This window comes from Girardinichthys multiradiatus, chromosome X (genome assembly GCF_021462225.1).
Source record: "Girardinichthys multiradiatus isolate DD_20200921_A chromosome X, DD_fGirMul_XY1, whole genome shotgun sequence".
In the NCBI taxonomy this organism is placed as follows: Eukaryota; Metazoa; Chordata; class Actinopteri; order Cyprinodontiformes; family Goodeidae; genus Girardinichthys; species Girardinichthys multiradiatus.
In genome coordinates, this window is record NC_061817.1 from 36,383,867 (window position 1) to 36,405,707 (window position 21,841).

At 41.9% G+C, this 21,841-nt stretch overlaps 1 protein-coding gene across 1 annotated transcript; it reads left to right on the forward strand.

The window, feature by feature from the left end:
- The first annotated feature begins 854 nt into the window (after positions 1 to 854).
- LOC124863103 (forkhead box protein K2-like) lies at positions 855 to 21,401 on the forward strand. The gene is made up of 9 exons (XM_047357349.1): positions 855 to 1,704; positions 13,192 to 13,386; positions 14,096 to 14,249; positions 15,429 to 15,575; positions 15,652 to 15,845; positions 17,329 to 17,531; positions 17,745 to 17,975; positions 19,692 to 19,892; positions 19,979 to 21,401. Exons 1-9 carry the CDS (start codon positions 1,409 to 1,411, stop codon positions 20,167 to 20,169), a joined length of 1,812 nt encoding a protein of 603 aa, XP_047213305.1. The 5' UTR covers positions 855 to 1,408; the 3' UTR covers positions 20,170 to 21,401.
- The last annotated feature ends 440 nt before the right edge of the window (positions 21,402 to 21,841 follow it).

The window sequence follows — 21,841 nt, forward strand, 5'->3', positions numbered from 1 at the left end:
GATTAGGTAACAGGAAGATAGAGAGACTAAAATGCAATGCGACATCTTTCTGGTTATTTTTCACAAAACCTGCAGCTGAATCATGGAGTAATTGTAGTGGAAGTGGCCTATAGATGACGACAGTTTTGTGTTGATTATTAAGATGCTGCAGAGATTTGTTTAAAACCAGACATGGGTTCTGCAGTGGAGTGCCGTCATGCAGCGTGGCTATGCAAAGCTGTGCTGTAAAACACGAGGAGAGCCTTATCACACACACTCCCACAATCACACACAATTTATTAGATGATAGCAGAGCGAATCTGGCGCTGCTGTCGAGACACGCTCTTGGATTATCGGTTACCTTTAAGTGTAGGCTGACAGCATGTGTTAAAAAGTATCGATCCACTCTTTTTCTACACCGTTTGAGTCCGCCTCTTACCTCAGCCCAAATCATAGACATACAAATGTAGACGCTATGTGAGTAATCCCTGAAGACCTGCAGTGATTAGATACAACTTTTAACTTTATGTCACATATTAAACAAGCTGGCTCGACAATAATCCCAATAATGATGATCAATAAAATTATAGGAGTTATAAAATAATAATAACAATTCTTGTTTTTTGTAGTAGTATAACAAGCATCTGAAAAACGATTGAAGGGTGTCACCTCGAGCCTTTAAAAAGTCATCTTTGGAAAACAAAATAGGTACACAAAGTACAGTTTATTATTATAAATGAAAATAAATGAAATGTTATGAGATATTTAAGAGGTAAATTAAGGTATGTCTAGGAGAATTTCAGGCATATAGTGTTTGATTTATTGCTCTGTCTTTTCCTTAGAAGATATTTTTTAGTTTTTATTTCAGTGGTCACTATTATCACTACTATTATGGACATGAACTGTTGAAAACCATGTTTCTAATCTTACTGATATCGGTTTTCAAGGAGGTTTGCCACTAGCAACATGGCGGACGCGCTGACGGACCGTCCCTGCTGGGCAACGAAGCAGAGCGACGTCTACTCCTCTACGTCTATGGTCCCAATAGCATATGCACGTACAGCTACACACCAACCGACCTTGAATCTGTCCTCTGTTTAATACTTGCAGATGATTGGCTGTAGCGCCGGGGCTCCATCGCCCTCCTGCATTTTCATTGGAGAACTCCGCTGACAGTTAAGCCATATCCGCCTCTGGCCTCATTTGATTGGCTCCCTCCGCTCCCCTTTCTCTCGGCGGTGGGTCGGAGCCGCGGTCCCTGGCCTCGCATGTTTCCCTCTGGATGCCTGTTTTCAGTTTGATGCCCCTCTTGTAGATGTGCTCCATTTGAACGCCTTTGAAGGGCCACAGTCGGGCGTCCGTGCAGTGGTGTCAAATTCCCCCAACCATTTTATTTTTTTTTAGACATTTCGAGGCTTCAACCCCGAACATGGCTGTTCAAGTTAGCGGATCGTCTGGGCCGATTGCCCGGCTCGAGGGCCGTGAATTCGAATACATGATGAAGAAGCGCTCGGTAACCGTCGGCCGGAACTCTTCTCAGGGCTCCGTGGACGTGAGCATGGGCCACTCCAGCTTCATCTCGCGGCGTCATCTGGAGGTCTTCACGGCCAGCGACGACGGCACTGGCAGCGGGGACTTCTACCTGAGGTGTCTGGGTAAAAACGGGGTGTTTGTGGACGGAGTGTTCCTCAGACGGGGCGCCCCTCCTCTGCAGTTACCACGAATGTAAGTGCCCCTCCAGCACCGCCACCACTCAGGGGAACATGTGGGGGATTAGCCGGAGCATCCGGGTAGCTGAAATTAACATTTGATTACATTAGGTTTATATTTGCGAACAAGGGTCGAGAGGACCACGTGTTTTAGCATGTTAGCAAGAAGTCCGCATCCTGTTTCCCTAAAGCCCTTCTCTTTGTTGACATTCCTGTTAGCAACCGTGTTCACGAGCCTCCCGCCGTCATTCCACGCACATTCCACAGCCCACCCGTGGGTCAGCTTAGGGTGTCTCTCCCCCACCCCTCCGCGCTTATATTAGATTAGCTAGTTGGTGAAATAACACACCTTCTGGGGTTTATGCGGCTTTTCTCGATCATATCATTGTTTTTTTACACACTTACAACCAGAAATATGCTGTCACGATGCTGCAGTCTTCCCAGTTTGTGGGTGTTTCCCCAGTATGGATTGTGTGTATTTGTTGTGAATGAAGCTCTTCTCGACCCCTGAACGTAAACAAACCAACCGGTCCTCGCCCTGCACAGCACAAGCCATGACCTCCAGTCCCATCTCCTGGTGGTCAACACGAATTAACGCCTGATGGTTACATTTAAGATCCACAATGCACTTTCTGAGCAGTTTTGTCCCGTTTACAGATGAAGATGTATAGTTGTGAGATCTCTACAGAAAATCTGAGGAATCTGGTTCTCTTCACTTTTAGATTGAAACATTTTGTTATTTCACCGTAATATATGTGTGCTCATAAATAATATAGGATGAGGAAATATCTCAACCATAAATGATTACTCCATTTTATTCATCTTCAAATAAGAAGAAGAATAAAATGTTACTTTTTTTAAATTTTTTTTTTTTTACTTTGGATAGCTGTCAATAAAGAATCTTTTTGAATTTCTGACATTAATTTGATTTTGTTCTAAAATGTAAAACAACTGGAAAGTATAGAACTGACTGGAGATTTGATTGTATTATTTCCAATGAATAAAGTAGTATAAGCAGGCATAGCCACTACCTGGATTGATGTTAAGACATCTTTAAATAAGACTGTGCCCATATTAAGACGTGTTTTAATATCCCTCGAGCTGATTTGATATTTACTTAACTTAGTGTACCAGCTGGACTTGAATGCACCACGTCCATCCATTCCCCTCTCGCCAACGGGTTTGGTCTGATTGGATGTCACAGGAAGCCGTTTGGACGTCAGCTGATTTTTCTCCATGACCAGTGATGATCGCATCCAGCGTGACGTTGAGAGCTAACTACATTTTCGCTGTTGAAAGATGTGTATGCCAACCATAAAGTTCTGGTTCGGTCCACCTTTCTTTCTCCCATGTAGCTTCTTAATGATCCCAAATAGTAGAGCCCAGTGATAGCTGAGAGTCCTCTCTGTTTTGTTTTGGTGCCCCTTTTTAAAGTTGCCCTACAGAACGGTGTGTTGCCCAATTAGTTCCACACAGAAACATTCTGCATGTGTTCGTTCAGTACACAGAACCGACCGGGCGGTACGGATGTTGTCCGTATGAAAACCGTTACACTCGTAGTAGTTACGTTTTTTTCTTGACTCGTAAGTCATTAAAATGTTGATTTTTAATTTTTTATAATTTAATTGTATACTATGTTTTTTGCTAATATTCTATTGATCAAATTCCAGTGGTTATTGAGGTCAGTAGTTTCTTTTAAGAGTTCCAGATTAAACCAAAATAACTCAGTGACTCCCTGCTGATAGATATTATCGCCATATGGCAATAATATTGGTATATGTTGCGATGACGATCTCATCTGTGCTTCCGTCACTCTGTGACCTTTAGCATTCTGGGTAATGTCACCTGTGTCTGCTGTGAACATCTGCTGCTGTGGGCCTCTGTCCAACTAGCTAAATATGACATTAGTTTGAAAAATGAAAGTAGGAATAAATTAGCCAACCATTATTGCACTGCAAGCAGACGTTTACGATTTGAATATTGGATAAACTGATATTGGGATGGAGATATTTTTGTGGTATATTGTGCAGCCTTATCTAGGGATCAAAAAAACCACATCTTCTTACTGTAAACGATGACTTGGGGTTCTGGGTTGTCATTAGGTACAAAATGTCCACCTGGTGGTTATGAAACGATGCACAGTTTATTATTATTTTTCTTGATGTTTAACTATTTATTGGCAGTAGAGGCCGGTGTTAAATCTTGCAAAGAAATTACCTTTGTTTATTTAACCTCTTTTTTTTTTTTTAAGTGCAATTATTGTAGGAGGTTACATCATTTTATAGTTCTTCTCGTTTTTTGTGCTTCTAGGTTTCTATCATTCCCTACCTGTTAACCACTGGTTTAGTGGGTTTTAATGAACACTACAATAAGCTAAAATAAGTTTATTTCAACTCAAAACATTTGTATATTTTATGACTAACTTGTCACTCTTCCTCCATTTTGCTATTTTATTCAACTCTTTTGCCCTGTACTCTACGTTTACACTAAATGTTTGTACAGCGTAAAAAAATGTGAAAAATCGTTGAAATCCGGGTGTGGAAAAGTCTGGAATATTGACGTGACAAATGGGTGGAAAATCTAGAAAATCTAGAAAATCCCAGGACTTAAAGAAAGTGCACGATAGTCTTACAAGAAAAATCTAATAAGATGCGTCAGATGAGATGAGTAGAAAATGCTGCGCACTAAATATCTACATAACAGAACATTTCTAATTGAGATCAAATGACCAGTTGAATGAAATGAAACATCACTCTGTGTTGCATAATTGAATACATGTTTAACTACAGCAGCCGATGTTTGTGGGATCACTCTGCCATCAGCTTTGCTTGAACTATTGGCAACACAGAGGCTCTAATGCAGCTCAACATGCATCTATTACTTTGCTTTGGTTGCAAATGAGCCAATTTTCATTTGTCGATCTGAATATTTGCAGCATTTCCAGCCAGTTTTCCTCGGATTCCAACAGCCTTATAACTCCAGCAGCGTTGTTTACATTTTGTTCCGGCTGATTTGTTTGGAATCCCGTCGTGCCAAAATAATGGTTGCAGTTTATTCACAGAAGTGCCCTGCCATGTAAACAAGCCTAGCAGCTCCTGCCAGCACTATTCAGACTTTGCACACTGCTCTCACATGTTGCACAATCTCTCAACATGAAACCATTTTCTTACACGGAGAAAACAGCGGCTTGTTTTGACTTGATGCCGTTTCCGTCTCGGGTTAATGTTTCCCTGCATAAACTCTCCTGGTTCACAAATACACATGCACGAGTCCTCAACCTGCAGGTACAATAAGTGCATTTTAGATTCGTTTATCAGCCAGACTGAGAGGAGCTTTTAAGCGTTTTATTTAAAGGAAGCGGCTCTCAAACAGCTGAAGAAGCTGATTGGCAGCATGAGGGAAGTCAGGCCGGTCGTTTTCCTGGGATGGATTCCTCTCCGGTGATGTAAACTGGAGCCTGCAAAGAGGAACGACCCTTTTCCCATTCCCTTCCTCCCTTGTACCCCTATCCTCTCCCACACCCACAAATTCTCTATAAGCTGCAGCTCTTCCTATCTGTCTGTCCTCTTTTGTTTACATTCTCTGCAGCACGGTGGGTGGGGGTGAAATTCAAGTGAAAGCTTTCAGTTGAACAAGCTTTGTTTGTTGCCGTCCTCACGGCTTAGCAGCGTAGCAACTGTGTTTTCTTTATCCTAGTTTTTTAGTTTGTCTCGTTGTTCTGGTGAGGGGAAGAAATGGGGTTATAAAGAGGGTTTTGTGTTGCAGACGGGAGGGTGTTCAGAAACATCCTGAACTCCACTTTGATTCTGTGGTCCTCATCCAGACACTGAGATCTACAGGCAGAACTTAAAACCAGCAGATTCTTCCCCATCTGGACTTTCCTAAAGCTTACAGCCTCTGTCTTCATTGGCAGACTTTATAGCAACTTATTTTTGCTTGTAAGAGCAATGTAATGTTTTAAACGTTGCTGTTGTTCTGCACAGTATTTTCACATCTGATATTGGAGTCCGGGAACGGGAAAAGTAAGGATCTTTCCTTAACTTTTTCCCAAACATCTTTAACAAACATGTAATTAAACTTCCATTTCATAACCTTAAGTTACTTCATGTAGTTTGATAGAAAATGAACAGTTTAAATCGTTTTATTTAACAGAAACGTATTATTAAAGATGCAGCAGTCAGATGTTTTGGCCGATTCAATGAGGAAAGACAAACATAGACCATAAAAGTTAGAAGTGTTAATGTTCCTCTTCTGTTTGGCTTTTTATTGATCGATTTCCGGTTTTCTTTGAGGTCCGATTTGCTGATTGTGATGAGAAAAATTATCTGTAGGTTCATTAAATGAATTAAAATGTTAACCCAGTTTATGCATCAGATCATAAATCCCTAACATGATATCTACCAAACAGGGCATCAAAGAACATGCTGTTTGTTGGTGCATTCACAGTCTGAAAAAAGTAGGATAATTCAGTTTTGAACTGGGTTAGAGTCATTTTTTTCCCCCGGCAGATTTTTGAGTGACTGGTGCATCGCTACTTGGTCGTTTCACACCATTGACTGTAGGGCTGAAACAGTTAATTGGATTAATCAATGATTGAAATAATCGTCAACTAATTTAGAAATGGAAACATTGTTCACTGGAGTATACAGACTCTAAAACCTGCTATTTGCAGAGCAATAATTAAGCCGAAACTGTATAAAAAATCTATACGTTTTGCATATAAGATGAAAAAAACTTTTCTCTGTAAATATGCGCTATCCAGAACTCCTCGAGTAGAACAGCCTAAACATCACCTGGTCAAAATTCTGTAATCTCCGATTAACCACCTATTTCTTTCTGATTATTAATCGGTTAATCAAATAAATGGTCAACAGAGTAATCGATTTAGCAAATAATCATTATTTGCAACTCCTAGTTAACTGTAAGATTAGGCATTTAAAACAGGATCCCAGTTCGATGAAATGGCCCCGATCTCCTGTGTTTCTCATACTCTGAAAGCATTATGTCAGGATTTTTCTCAAGCAGCACAAAGTAAAAAGTTTTTCTGACAGTGATGCACCAATCAGCCGGTGAGCAAAATCAACCAGTTTTTCATTGATCGGCAGGTCAGGCCCTAAAAATCAGTATGCATCAACAATGCGCATGTTGTTTGACATCGTTTTAAGTTCAATGAAAATAAAAACAAAAGTTGGGTAAATAGGATTTGATGCATAAATGGGGATAATCTTTTAATTTCTGTACTGTTGGCTTCAGATCTACTGCCTGTCTGTTAGGGAACAAACCAGGCAGCAGATTACATTTTCTTTTATGGTCAATGATTGTCACCAGGGCTACATTTATGTTCCTCACAGTATCAGTGAATGCATTACCAGTAATGCAGGAAGCTGCCTGGACTGCAGTAAATGTGGGGTAGTAATCCTCCCATCAGCCAGTGATTGAAATGAGACAGTTTCTCCTTGATCGGTTCTGACGGCTGATTATCTTTATCAGCCAGTAGACGCTAGATCTGTGCACTTTTAATTAGAGCTAATCATAAATGCTCTACGCAATAAAGCCCCGCCTGCCAATAATGGGGAATGCTAAGTATAGTATTATGTTTTAAAGAGGCAGAAGATGCTTGTTTTGATGAAACTATGTTGCCATTCTGCTGGGTCCCTTCGTGGTTTAGTGGGGTAAGTCCACGCCTTTGATTCGGGGTTCCTGGGTCAGATTCCTGGTCGGGTCAGGAAGGCATCTGGCATAAAAAAGCTGCCAACTCTGTGTGCAGGTTGTACCGACTTGTTTCGATACCTGAATGAAGAAGCAGCCAAAAAAACGTCCCCATGTTGCCACTCAACTAAGTAGTTTTATTGCCCAAACAGCAACTTTAAAATGTCGGAATGGAGAAAATGCATTGATCGATTGATTGAATTTTGATCTTAGCTCTCGTAGAGGAAAATCTTGAGTTCCTAAGTTGGATCAAAGCAACATTTGTCAATTTTCTTGATAATTTGACAGATTTTAGTTTTTTCTGTCAAATTAACATCAACCACTCCTAAAGCGTCTAAAACCATTGATATATTTAAAAAAAAAAATGTTAAATTCACTTTCAGCCACATGATGTAAGACCTGGTAACGTCTAAAACAGGCTAACTTAAAAGATTTGACCTTTTTCATTTTAAAATTACAGATATTCACAGTGGTAAATGTAGAACAAACACCTAAATTTAGCATATATGCTTATTGTGCATATTATCCTCGTTGGTTTTTCTTCTCTTTATAGAGTAACACTGGTGGTCCCAATAAGCTAATGTTAGCCGGGCCATCTGCTCATGTTGTGACCGCAGCCTGCTGCCCAACACTCCGACCACTTGGCACGCTGAATGTACTTTCAGAAAGCACGGCTTTAATTACAGCGATGGGCGTCACGCCTTTAGTGTCCACAGCTGATCTTATGGTAAACCTGAGAAATGACATGTGGTGTGCAGAAGCAGGTAGGGGAGGGGCAGCACGGCCTGAATCTGGTCAAAACGTTCCCATTATCAGGGCTATCAGGACTTTAAATGGTAGCAGTTTGACAAACGTTGAGTGGATTTTACGCCGTAAACCAGCTCATGCCTTAGGAACCATGTTGGAACCTTAAAACGTTACGACAAACAGCTTTTACGTCTGTACACTGCTACCAGAAACCCTAAACATGGCAAAATAAGGGAGAAATACCCCACCACACACTTCTAGTGGGTCATAATGTCTGAGAGGGGTCGGTTCTGAGTCCAGTTTTGTCCTGCTTTTCTGAATATTCCAGATAATCTGCTGTGAAGCAAACAGCTTACATGTGTTACATGATCCTTCTGATTTTTAAAGATAATAAGTTTAAACTGGCAGTCTCTGTCTTTTTCCTACCAAACTGTGATTATTTCCAGTACTCCAGTATTTTTGTGTCTGCGTTCATTAACAGCAGGGTGACATAAAGAAGCTGGCAGTTTATTGATGTATATTTAGATTTCATTGTGTGCTGACAGTTGTTGGATAAGTCTGGTGTTATTTTTATCACATCTGCAGAGAAGACTCGAACCTTCCTGAGTTGCTGCAGACTTAATGAAAACATGTGACTACAGGAAGTGCTTCGGGCCCCTCCTGTGAACACTAGAGCTTATTTAAGACGAAGGTGGCGGGGATACTGTACTCACAGCTAATGCTGGCTTTGTGAAAGCCTGGCACAGGAAAACTAAAATGCTGTTCCTGACAGTCTTCAGCTGAATGGAAGTCCAGCTTTTTGTGTGCCTGCGCCGTCTCCAGGGTGCCGAGCAGCCTAATCCCAACAGGGAGCTTTGTTTCTATTCAGCTGCGCCCCAAACGTTCCAGTCTTCCACCAACAGTTTGTCTTTTACATCCTTCTTAACTTCTGCAGCGCTATGGAGGACCAATCCTGCCATAATTAAGAATAAATACAGAAATAAATGAATGACTCAGTAAAATAATTACTGGGCCACAAAGTAGCGAGAAATATAAATTAGTGCATAGTAACCATCAGAATACCTTATGATGCCAGTTTCTGTTCGGAGGGATTTTACAGTGGATCCTTTTGGGCCTTGTTTTACTTTACAGTGGATTAACCCTTTATGACCTACCATAGAACAAGTTCGCCAGAGCATATTTTTACATTTGTACATGCTGAAGAGCCATTTTTTGGAGAATTTCAATTTGCTATAAATCAATACAACCATTACATCCTAAATTTTAATATTTTGTATATAATAACTCCATATTAAGTAAGTAAATTGCAAAAAAGTGCAATTAACCAGAAAACCAGCAAAAATTAAAATCGTTTTTTTTTTTTTTTGGCACATATTTTCCTAAATACAGAAATATCATAGCTGTCTCCCTCAAATATTACAATATAAAAAAGTTGCACAATTTATTTGGAGTGTTTCCATAACTTCATTTTTGAAATACACAAATATTTATGAACAGAGACAAAAACGAACATAAAATGTACATTGTGAACAGTTTGAGAAAAGATATGTCCATCAAAATAAACTATTTACAGAAGTGTAATTAAATCTCTAAAGATGCGTTCACACCAAACGCGATTTCTGCGAAAGGAGCGACCAATTTACATGTTATCCCTATGTAGAGGCGCGTTCAGGAGCGGCGCGGTGCGGAGGGCGCGGCAAGCCAAGCGGGAGCGGAGCGGCGTGATGGACAAGTTGAAAAATCTGAACTTTTTCCTAAATTTGCGTTGCGTCAACCAATCAGGGACTGGATGTGGCTGTGACGTAGGGTGAAGGACTGGTTATGTTTAGGCACAAATATCTTATATTTAGATGTGGACATTAAAAATCGGCTGGTTTTTTTTACTGAGCTGAGATTTATTTATTCACCGAAGACAGATGGACAGGTGTTCAGCAGCGGGGATACAGCGGCGGTAAACCGCGGTGAAGTTAGTTTGAAGTTGGATGTTCAAGCTCCGCGGAGTTAGCGGCATGTAGCTCACGGTTGATCCGATTCAGGCACTCAGATTTTCCACAATTGTTTGGTTCAAAAACTTATTGACGGTCCTTAGTGAACCACCGCACGTCAGAAGAGGGAGCAACAGAGAGCAGCTAGCCGAAGTCTGGGTGCCTGACTCGGATCGGCCGTGGGCTGGATGCCGCTGGCTCCGCGGAGCTTGAGTGTCCGATGTCCGGCTTCGGGCTGGCTTCACTGCGGTCGCCGGTAGTTGGTGTCCCGGAGGCCGATTCATCTCCCAACGCGGGGCAGCAGATCTTCAAACTGGGTCCTGGATAGACGGAAGTACTGCTGAAATCGACCGTCATCCAGACGCAGCTCCTGGAGTAGGTGGTGGTGATCTCTGAACTGTTCCCGTCCCTGAAGAATCTGGTGAACCCAGGGACATTGATGTCGGCGGCGTTTTTCGGCTCTCCACAGGTAAAACACCGTGATTATCCGTGAAATCCATGTCCGCCATGTTCAGTTGAAACCAGCAAGCAGCAGATGGAAGCTCCTCCTATTTGATGACGCGGCGAAGCGTTGCCGCTTGTTGCCAAATGCCAACGCGGAGTTCACGCAGAATGTGAAGCGGGCATAAGCACACAAATGAGGCGAAAAACTCGCAGAAATCGCGTTTGGTGTGAACGCACCATAAGTGTGCGAGATACCTATGAGCACACATATATGTTCATAAGACCATCTTCAAACAATAAAAAGTCCAAAAAACAACGAAAATGAAAGCGAAATTATGAGCGAAGTTTACTGTGGAAAAACTACCAACTTCTGGGGAAAAAAAGACCACATCCAGGAAATGACATCACTTCTGGTTGTTGCGGGCATTGGTGTGAAAGAAACCATGTGATAGTTCATCCACCAACGCCATCACGCATATTCCGATGTAGGAAGTACTCTTTGGTCTGGATTTTAATGTTTGTCTTTTGCGATTTTTTTACTGGTTTTCTGAAACAGTTTCTGGAAAATAAAAACGGTGCTCTGGGACACGTGAGTAGAATATTTAAGTTAAACTCTTCGGTTTCCTTTGCAAAAAAAAGTGTTGTTCTAGCTTATTTGGTCACAATTCTGCAGACGTTTAAAAATAGATATGCAAATGGAAGCGCCGGCGCTCCCGCCGGTCATAAAGAGTTAAATGCTTCTTTTCTGGGCTTTTTATCCGGTTTTTAGTAATTAGAAATCTCCTCTTTTTACATGTTTTGGTCCCTTTTGCCACAAAAGTCAGTTTAAATAGTGGATATCGTACTTTTGAAATAAAAAAAAAAGCAATTGCACAGCTTTCTTCTGAGTACCATAATGAAGATGCAAATAATTTTGTCTTAAAAACATAAGCTACAGCTAAATTAGACAGTTGGCAGCCGTGGCTAATTTAATGTAGGCCACATGGGCTGTTGCCCAGGGTTGTATTAAAAGGAAGGAAGGGTGGTGGCCATGGCAACAGCTAATTGAATAAACAGTGTTTTTATCTTCGTTATATGAGTTTAGCATTGTTGATTTGCCTGTACAATCAGTGGAGAGTTGGCACCCCCCTGTGTTGGGTAGTTTCACACTAACTGCCCACATTAAGTGAACAGGTTACCCGGCTATTACTGAGAAGCATTTTCTCCTCGTCCCGCATCTGACTGGCTTTTTATTGGCTTTCAGGAGGTTTGGTTGAGTTGGCTGAGGGTAAGGCCCATTGACATGTTCTCTGCCATTGGTAAGATTGTTTCACGCTACATTTTAGTATATGGAGGAGCCATTCGTGCAAGAACTACCACGTTATCAGCATCGTACATTATGAAACCTTATGCATTTTGTCGTTTAGTGCCAATTCAAGCCTGCCATAGTCATTTGTGTTCATTGTTTGAATAGCTAAATCAGCCTAATTACTTGCCTGGGCGAATACCTGCAGTTAGTTTGTACAAAGATTGTAGAATTACAAGAACATCAACATTTATGCATCAAAGCATATGTCCCCAATATTTATCTGATTTTATTTTTTTAAGAAGTGCACGCAGTTAGTTTTATTTATAGATAAAAATGGTAAGTTCTTCATTTTGAAAATTCCGGTTTTTCAGCAAGTGATCGCCTAGGAGCCGATCTAGTCTGTGGCAGAGTGATTGAAAGCTGCCTACCAGAGGTGTCCACGCAGTCAGTTAATGAACTAGTTCAGTGTCACCTTCAATGCTGTCGTTGCCATAATATCAGAAAATGTTGTCTGATACGGATCTTCTTTGGCTGCTGGGTTATTAAAAAAAAAAAAAAAAAGTTAAATCCAGACATGGCAACATGGGCAGTTGCCCCGGGCGACATTGGACAAGAGGGTGATGTGCCTTTTATGCCCCTTTTGTTAACCTAGAATCAGAATTATAATTTTTCTTAAGTATCTAAGCTGATATTTCATTAAAAAAAGTTTATATCAGCCTAATTAGGCTTACTATAGAGAATGCTGAGCAGCATCCTGTAGCAAATAGTTAAAAAATGTATTAAACTAAATATTATCTAGTTAAAACGATCCCTCCTTTTAATTAAGTCCATACACTGTAACTTATACAAACAGAAAAATGTAACTTAGTTACATTTAAAGCTGAACTCAAACCAACATTAACAGGAAAAGTAGACTTTTCCACTTCAAAGCTGGCTGTTCTTAATCTCCATCTGATTTTTACTCCTCCCAACCTGCCGTTTGTTGCCGCTTTTCAGATTGAGAAAAAGTGGGATATCCTAGTTTAGATGCATTTAACAAACCTGGAAAATATTTTAGATTTTTTACATTTTCAGATCGATGGAGAATCGGTCGATTTTGATCACTGGTTAGTTGATTGCTGCACTTCTCTTGGGTTGATACTTTATTTGGAGAGATTCTCCAATGTAAATGAGTTTTATTGGTTACTTTCTTCTCATTTTGTTATGAGTTTATAAGTTGATTAGTCAACTAACTAAAGTAAAACAGTCCATATTCTTCCTCAGTTTCTCGTATCTCTAGATAATCCACCTTAAGTATGACTTTCGCTGTTCTTTGTCTTTTTTTCTGCAGGTGCACATTCAGATTTCCCAGCACAAACATCAAGATCAACTTCACGGCCCTGTCCAGCGGGAGGAAAGCCAAGCGTGAGGCGCCAGAGTCCCCAGTGAAGCCAGTACAGCCCCAGATCTCCCCCCTTACCATCAACATTCCAGATAACATCGCTCACCTAATGAGCCCCCTGCCGTCACCTACTGGCACCATCAGGTACCTTCACTTCACATCCAGGGTCATGTTCTACTTTGGATTTGCATTTAAGGTTAATGTTCTGTCTGAATTAGCAGGTTAAAGGATTTTGTTTCTTATATTAAAAACCTGAGAACTGAGGGAAGTTGTGGAAATTTTCGCAAGCCTTGTTCACGGAATCCCTGCTGCTTTCTGGAGGTAAACATTCAGCTGATCCAGGGTCAGTGTCTGTGGTTAATAAATGTTCCTTTCACCCCAGCTCTGCTGGACCTGGAGTTATCAGCTGAACTTGGCAGGTTCCCTGAACGGTGATCAGCTTAGGCTTAGTTCTCCGTCAGCAGAGCTAAGGGTGGATGGCGACTCTTCGATCCTTTCAATCCCAAAGCCTGAGCAGATGGTTTAAAGGGAGAAACATCAGGGCAGGTTTCTCCTGTCATCACGTGCTGCAGTAATCTCCAGAGGGACATTAATTTATGGAAATGATCTTTTACATCAGTATGTCTCATCCCGTTGCTCCTGAAGTGATTGCAGTATTCCCACAAAGTCATGGAGGTAGGCTAATTTGCATAGATGTGTCACGGCAGCACAGACTGCAGATGAACTGTTTTGGAGCAAACCAGACCTGTTGTATTTTAAGCTCTGAATTAAATCGTTTTGTCCTGATTTGGTTAAAAAACTCAGAGTAGCGTCCTCATGAGCTGATGGTCTTGTTTCTGGTTTCCCTTCACAGCGCTGCTAACTCCTGTCCCTCCAGCCCACGGGGGGCGGGCTCCTCAGGCTACAGGATGGGTGGTCGCATGGTCAGCTCTGTGGAGCTGCAGCTAATAAACGACAACTCGCAGCCTGAGAACGACAAGGAGGCCTCTGGAGGGGACAGTCCCAAGGTGAGGGCCAGCCTGCTCTGCCCTTCTCTGCTGCATCGGTGTAAGGAGGGATTTAGGAATGCTGGTGCAGAAAGCTGGCCATGAAAAAAACCGTCTGGTCTCTTTTTTTATATTATTTATTTTTTTAAGTCATTTAAAACTGTTCATCATAAAATTTTAATCAAATGTCTTTCAGCTATTTGGTTTTTTTTTTTTCGGTTTGGTGGTTCAGATAGAGGGATCTTCCTCCAAGTTAGAGTAAATGAAAAAGGGAGTCCCTCAAGGTAATGTGCTCGGTCCATCATTAGTCTTGGACAAAATATTTCTATGCGAATGATAAATCCCGTGTTTGACGAAGTTCATGACGTAGCAACTCATGCTACGTCATGTCACAACAAAATATATGTTCTTTACCACCTGGAAAACTGAAGGATCAGAACAGACACGTTCAGTTGGGAGCCTTTATGTGCCCGCTGCCTTGGTCACGGATGTATGTTCAAATAAAAAGCCATTTCAGTTATTTGATGTGTCTTAACAAAGAAACATGGTTTCTAAAAGGCAAGAAATAATTTCTTATTTTTGGCACCAAATGCATGGAATGCATTACATGATTCAAGCTCTTATTTTTTTAAGTCATTTAAAACTGTTCATCATAAAATTTTAATCAAATGTCTTTCAGCTATTTGGTTTTTTTTTTCGGTTTGGTGGTTCAGATAGAGGGATCTTCCTCCAAGTTAGAGTAAATGAAAAAGGGAGTCCCTCAAGGTAATGTGCTCGGTCCATCATTAGTCTTGGACAAAATATTTCTATGCGAATGATAAATCCCATGCAAATTACCTTGAGGGACTCCCTTTTTCATTTACTCTAACTTGAATAAGATTCAAGCTCTTATTTTGAAAGACTTGAAAGTATGGTAAAATTGTTATTTTCCACCTCGTCTGCGCGTTTTTAGTGTAAACAAGTTTTAAAGTTATTGCTTAGAATAAAACTCTTGTTGACTCTTGCTAGAGAAAAGCTTTGATCCCAATGGGACTAACCTGGTTAAATAAATTAACTCTGATTTAGTTGTTGAAGTCCTTATTAGAATTACTGTATTAACATTCACCAGCTTAGCTGCTCTGTCATTCCTTATCAAACGGCAGCGAAGATGAAAGTGGGTCTTGGTGACGGCTGAAAGGTTTCCTCTGGTCTGCTCCGCAGGACGACTCCAAGCCTCCGTACTCCTATGCACAGCTGATAGTCCAGGCCATAACTCTGGCTCAGGACAAGCAGCTCACACTAAACGGAATCTACAATCACATCACAAAGAACTACCCGTACTACAGGACCGCAGACAAGGGCTGGCAGGTTAGTCCGGACCTGGTGGTGTCAGTTGGTCATGCATCGCCTCGGTTTCACTTTTTTTCACCCTTTGCCGTTGCAGAACTCGATCCGTCACAACCTGTCGCTGAACCGTTATTTTATCAAAGTGGCGAGGTCGCAGGAGGAACCGGGGAAAGGTTCCTTCTGGAGGATAGACCCGTCCTCTGAGGCCAAACTTATCGAGCAGGCGTTCAGGAAACGAAGGCCTCGGGGGGTTCCCTGCTTCAGAACCCCGCATGGACCCCTCTCCTCCAGGTCTGGCCCATATTACATGATCCATGCAGTGGTGTGTCCTCCACAGATAAACTATTCACACCCCTCTAATTTTCCTTGTTTTGTCACATTATGACCACAAACTTCAGCTCATAATATTGGATCAGAGGAACACAAAGTAGTACAAACATTAGAAGTGGACGGAAATGATCCATGTTTAGGAAAGTCTGGTGTTCAGACCTTCTCTGATACCCCTAAATAAAAGTACTACAGTAACACAGCAGACAGGTCAGGGAGACAGTTGTGGAGAGGTTTGTAGCAGGGTTAGGTTCTACAACAATACTGCAAGCTTTGAACATGTCCCAGAGTTCTGTTCAGTCCGTCATCTGGACATGGAGCGAGGATGGTCCAACTGCAGCCCTACCAAGACCTGGAGGTCCACCTAAACTAACAGGCTGGACAAGGAGATTGTTAATCAAAGAAGCAGCCAAGAAGACCATGGTGACTCTGGAGGAGCTCAGAGATCCACAGCTCAGGTGGGCGATGACATCTGTTGACAGAACAGTCATCATTTTCACTAATCAGGCAAGAATAAAAACATAGATCCTGAATGCAGCTTGCATCAAGCCATGAAATAGACACAGTAAACATCTGGAAGAAGTTTACTGCTTAGATGAGACCAAACTGAAATTTCTGGGCCAACATGGAAACCAACCCTGCACATCACCGTAAATTCAACATCCCCACAGTGAGACACGGTGGTGGCACCATCATGGTGTGGGGATGCTTCTCTTCAGCAGGTCAGAATGGATGAGGAGATGGAGATAAACACAGACTAGATCTGTTTTACTTGTAACCATAGAAAATCATTTATCATTTTTCTTCTACTACACAATTTGGTGCTACTTTGTGTTGCTCTGTTACATGAAATGTTGCTGAAATACTCTGACGGTTGTGGTTGTAAAGTTGTTTTTCCCCATAATGAAATGATACATATTACATATCTGATATGAAGTCTGATTTGATAAACAGAAACGTTCACACCTGTACTTTGTAAAACTACTGGATAAGGAAACGTTTGGATTTATTGGTCTAAATTTTCTATAAATCTTTGTTTTTTCTGTATGTAATAGTAACAGTTTAATATTTAAAACACAGTTTGTCTGTTTAGACGCATTATATCACTGCTCTATGTTTTATGCACTGATATTCTTACGGGATCTGAGAAAAAAGAAATAAACATGTCCTCATCAAGACAACAAAACAATTTATTTTGGTTGATTTAAAAAAAAAAAAAAAAGTCTTATAACCTGCAGTTTGCCTGATGACCAGCAGGGGGCGAATCTTGCATCCCTACATGGCATTTTTTCTTCCCTGCTTGCCCCAGGGAACATTTCACTGTTGTTTGTGTGTCAGTCTTTACTTTATGCGAGTTCCGATCTAATATGAGGATAATTGGATATATTCTAATCTGTTTTGGTAAAAATTAATTAGTCTCTGTCATTTCTTTCTCTGACCTTTTTAGGAGTGCTCCAGCATCTCCCAGTCATTCAGGGGTGCTCTCCGCTCACTCCAGCGGGGTCCAGACCCCAGACAGCCTGTCTCGAGAGGGCTCCCCGGTCCCCCTGGAACCAGATACCTCCTCCACTCCCACCCCAGTGTCCACCACCACAGTCCAGCCCAAACTGGCAGTGATCCAGGAAGCACGTTTTGCACAAAACACACCAGGTGCAATGCCTTTTATTTTCTACTGGCTTAGAAACCTCTTTGGATTATTAGTTTGCTTCCTGCTTCAGTGTTATCCAAGTGGTTTCATTTGTCATTCTACAGCTAAATCAGTTTTAATTTATTTTCTAGGGGTTTTTTTTGTTGTTGTTGTGGAGCACTTTGCCATTTTTATCTGAGAAACATGCACATAAATTCTTCAATTTCTTGTTCCAGGCTCGCCTGGCAACCAGTCGGTACTCATAGCAGTCCAGCACCAGTTACCTCAAACCATCAAGCCAGTGACTTACACCATGGCCTCCCCAGTGAGCACCAGCAGCTCCCAGCCCGCTGTCCAGACTGTCCATGTCCTGCAGCAGATCCCGGCCATGTCCACGGTCATCGCCCAGCCCGCCACCATCATCAAGAGTGAGCCGCAGGAGAATGGGGAGCACACAGAGGTCAAAGGTGAGGCACAGATACCAACCATGACAAGGATATCAGGCCCAAAATGCTGACAAGTACCTTCCAGGCTTTTTTTTTTTTCTCACTGAAGTTTCGTTTGGACTGCAGGAACCCTGAACCTTCAGGGGAGGAGCCAAGCATTTCTGATTGGTTAAATTTTCCCAGTGTTTGTTTTTGTTGTGAGTTAAAACTTCCCAGCAGTTCGTATCGGTTAACCTAAAATTTTCACACAATTCCTGCAGGGACTTAAAAGTCTAGAATTAGATTTGAGCATTTTCCAGGTCTGGATAAGTATGAAAAAATATTTGTACTTTGTGATTTTATTTTCTGTCCCATTTTTTAAAACTTTGGCCTCATTTCCTTCTTGGTTTCACTTGACTTTTAATTTTCTTAACTCCTTGTGTCCTTCTCTACTTCCTTATTTCTGTCCTTCATTCCTTTCTTTGTGTTCTTCTTCTGTCCTTCATTCCTTCTCTCCTTTCTTCCTCATGTCTTACCTCTGCTCCTTCCTTGCCCTTCCTTTTTTTTCCTGAAAGATTATGGCTTACAGATAATAAAAACCCGGAATTCAGTGTACCCTACAAATTTAAATATTGTGAAAAGTTAAATATTGGAAACCCATGGTGTCCCACTCTAATCCACTAAGTAACTCCAAACACCTGCAAAGGTTTCCCGAGCCTCTAACTGGTCTCTCAGTCTGGGTCAGTAGAAGACACAATCATGGGGCAGACTACTGACTGGAAAGAGGTCCAGAAGACAGTCATGGACACCCTCCACAAGGACGGTAAGCCCCAAAAGGTAATTGCTTCAAGAGCTGGTTGTCCACAGAGTGCCGCATCCAAGCATATACATAGAAAGTTGAGTGGAAGGAAAAAGTCTGATTTCAAAAAGTGCAACATAAACCTTTCAGCCTTGAGAGGATTATCAAGCAAAATCCATCCAGGAATTTGGGGAAGCTTCACAAGAAGTAGGCTAAGGCTAGAGTCTGCGCGTCCAGAGCCACAATGCACAGATGAATCCTACACTTGTGCTACAAGTGTCTTACCTGGGCTAAGGAGGACCAGAACTAGATGGTTGCTCAGCGGTCCAAAGTCTTCTTTTCAGATGGAAGTAAAGTTTGAATTTGATTTGGAAATCAAGGTTCCAGAGTCTGGAGGAGAGTGGAAAAGCACAGAATCCTCGTTGATTGAAGTCTAGTGTGAGGTTTCCACAGTCAGTGGTGATTTGGAGTGCCATGTCATCTGCTGGTTCTGGTCCACTGGGTTTTCTGTTGACCAACAATGCAGATGATCTGAAGGTCGCTATAAGAGCAACCTGGGCTTCCATTGATCTTATGCAATTTTCTCAGGCACTGAATTTTGGGTTTTCATTCTCTGTAATCCATAATCATCATAATTACAAAAACAGGCGAGAAATATGATGAATATAAAGAATGAGTTTCACTTCCTGAAATGAGTGACATCAAATATTGAACTTTTACACAGTATTCTAATTGTCTGTAAAATCTCAGTCAAACAGATTGGTTCTGGTTGAAGCAGCAACTTTATTAGTTTGACCCAAAGTGATTCACAGAAACACAACAAGCAGGCAGAGAGGTGTGGAAGCCTCCAGAGTAAACTGTTCAGGGTAGATTAGTTAAAATACACAAAGAGTTGAATAAACATTACAAATATAATTAAACTGTTCATCTTCATTCCTGATTGTTTCTTCTCCTTTCAGTCAAAGTAGAAACTGTTTCAACCATCGGTTCTGTGGGCGCCTCCAGTCGCATCATCCAGAGCTCCCAGTCAGCCACGCCCCTGCAGACTGTAACCATAGTGCAGCAGGCCCCTGTGGGTCAGCACCAGCTGCCCATCAAGGCCATTACACAGAATGGCACCCACAGCATCACCACTGCCCTCCAGGCTCCTGCCAGCTCAGGTGAGATGTTCAGAAACCAAGTTGAAACCCAGATAGCAGCTTCAGTAGCAGGACACACTGTTAACTCTTCTTCTCTCATTCTCCAGCTGCAGCAAGCCCCCTCCACCTGCTGGCGACCCATGCCTCCGCCTCCGCCTCCCTCCCCACCAAGCGGCAGAACGGAGACCAGCTGGCGGGCGAGCAGCCTGACGCCAAACGCGTGAAAACCGGGGAGGAGATGGCCCCGGGCGCCGCGGCAGAGACGGACTCGCCAGCAGCCAGTGACCAACCAAATTAGTCTGTCCGACCTCGCACCACAGCGCCCCACCACGTCCCCCCCTTCACCCACTGTCTCTCTTTATCTCGTCCCCGCCGTTTGTTCTGTTTCTCCTCCTGCCACTTACGACCAAGGTGCCAAACGGAGATCCTTTCCCCTTTCAGTTTGGTGAGAATGGGATGAGAACAAAGAAACTTGTAGGTTTTCCGTATGAGCCGTGACTGAAGCACGACCACAGGAAGCCTTAGCAACAACAAACCCTTAAACAAGCCGGCCTTTGACCTCCAAGCAGGAGAGGCCCGGAGTCGGCTCGGGCTGGATGCCGCCTTTCTGACGCATCTACCTCAGAGCAGATCGGAGCCTCCGGCAGCCAGTAGGAAACGCCCTCCCTACCTGACCCGTCGGAACGGATCGGGACAACGTGACCAACCAAGCGACGAGTACGATGAGCATTCAGCATTTAATTTTTCCGTTTTTATGTTCCTTATTAATTATAAAAAGTCAAAGGGATCAACTTGGAGCCAATTTTAATTCCTGGCAGCTAGCCTCTCACATTACTGACCCTCTTAATCACAGCTGTACGTAGATATGCAGTATTCTGTTGTTCAAGATGTGGAGCATAGCAATTTCTTAATGTATTTACACTTAACTAGAAAAGTAATAAATAAATTACAGGAAGCGTACAAAGCGGTGACATTTCAGAAACTAAGAGACATTTTTACGCGAACTTTTCATTTCTGTTTGGTGAAAAGTGTGTAACCGTTTTTGGTAAACTTTCTTCTGTCCCCCCTCCCCTCCCTGTTGTTTTGACATATCTTAACCAAATTGCTTCATTATTCCTTCATATTTCAATACTTGCACAGATATCCATGTGTAGTTCCAGGTGTTGACCTTGCATGTATCGGACAACAGAGAAGTCATTAACAAAAAGAGAGAGAGAGAGAGACCAGATCTGCACTTGATTAAACGTTTTATTTCTCTTCCTCCTGCTCCTCTTCTCTCCTTTTGTTTCTGTCACATCCTCCTCCTCCTCATGGTCCCTCCAGGCTGTGTTGATGTTGTGGTGTTGGCAGACCCCTCTACTCACACATCCATGCTTGATTACGTATTTTGCTCTGTTCAATCGACCTGGCGAGTCTGTTTTTCTGATTGTACACGTTCCAAACAATAGTAAGACAAGAATTTGATGTTTGTTCTGCTTCAGTGGAGAAATGCTTTTTTTTTTTTTTAAATAAATTAATTTAAAGTCCTTATCTTTTTTTTTAGTTTTGGTGAAATTTGTTTCGTCCTGGGGGTAGTTCAACAGTAATCCTCAAGAGGGCAGTATATGTTCATTTTCAAGATGGCCTGATTTATAAAAACAACTAGAAACATTAATCATTTTTCTAAAACTGATTGACAAAGTCTTAACATTTTATGTGCTAACAGAATCTTTATTTGAATACATGGAACCTATTAAAGCATATGTAAATACATTTCAGTTTTCTCAACAAGTTGGCCTTATTTGAAACTGAAAGCAGGTTTAAAATAACCTTTTTATTTCACCATTAAAAACGTTAATATTGACGTTTTTAGGGGGCCCAACCAGAGTCCTTAAATCAATTTCATTGAGAATCTGTGGTGGGAACTAAAGATTAGGGTGATGGCAAGGAGGCCTTCCAGCCTCAATGGCTTCATCATATAAATCGTCAAA

Excerpts from the sequence above, each read along its gene's own strand:
- LOC124863103 (XM_047357349.1), top strand. The coding sequence starts at position 1,409 with ATGGCTGTTCAAGTTAGCGGATCGTCTGGGCCGATTGCCCGGCTCGAG. Across the intron at positions 1,705-13,191 it reads CCTCTGCAGTTACCACGAAT|GTGCACATTCAGATTTCCCA; the intron begins GTAAGTGCCCCT and ends TTTTTTCTGCAG. Across the intron at positions 15,846-17,328 it reads CATGGACCCCTCTCCTCCAG|GAGTGCTCCAGCATCTCCCA; the intron begins GTCTGGCCCATA and ends TGACCTTTTTAG.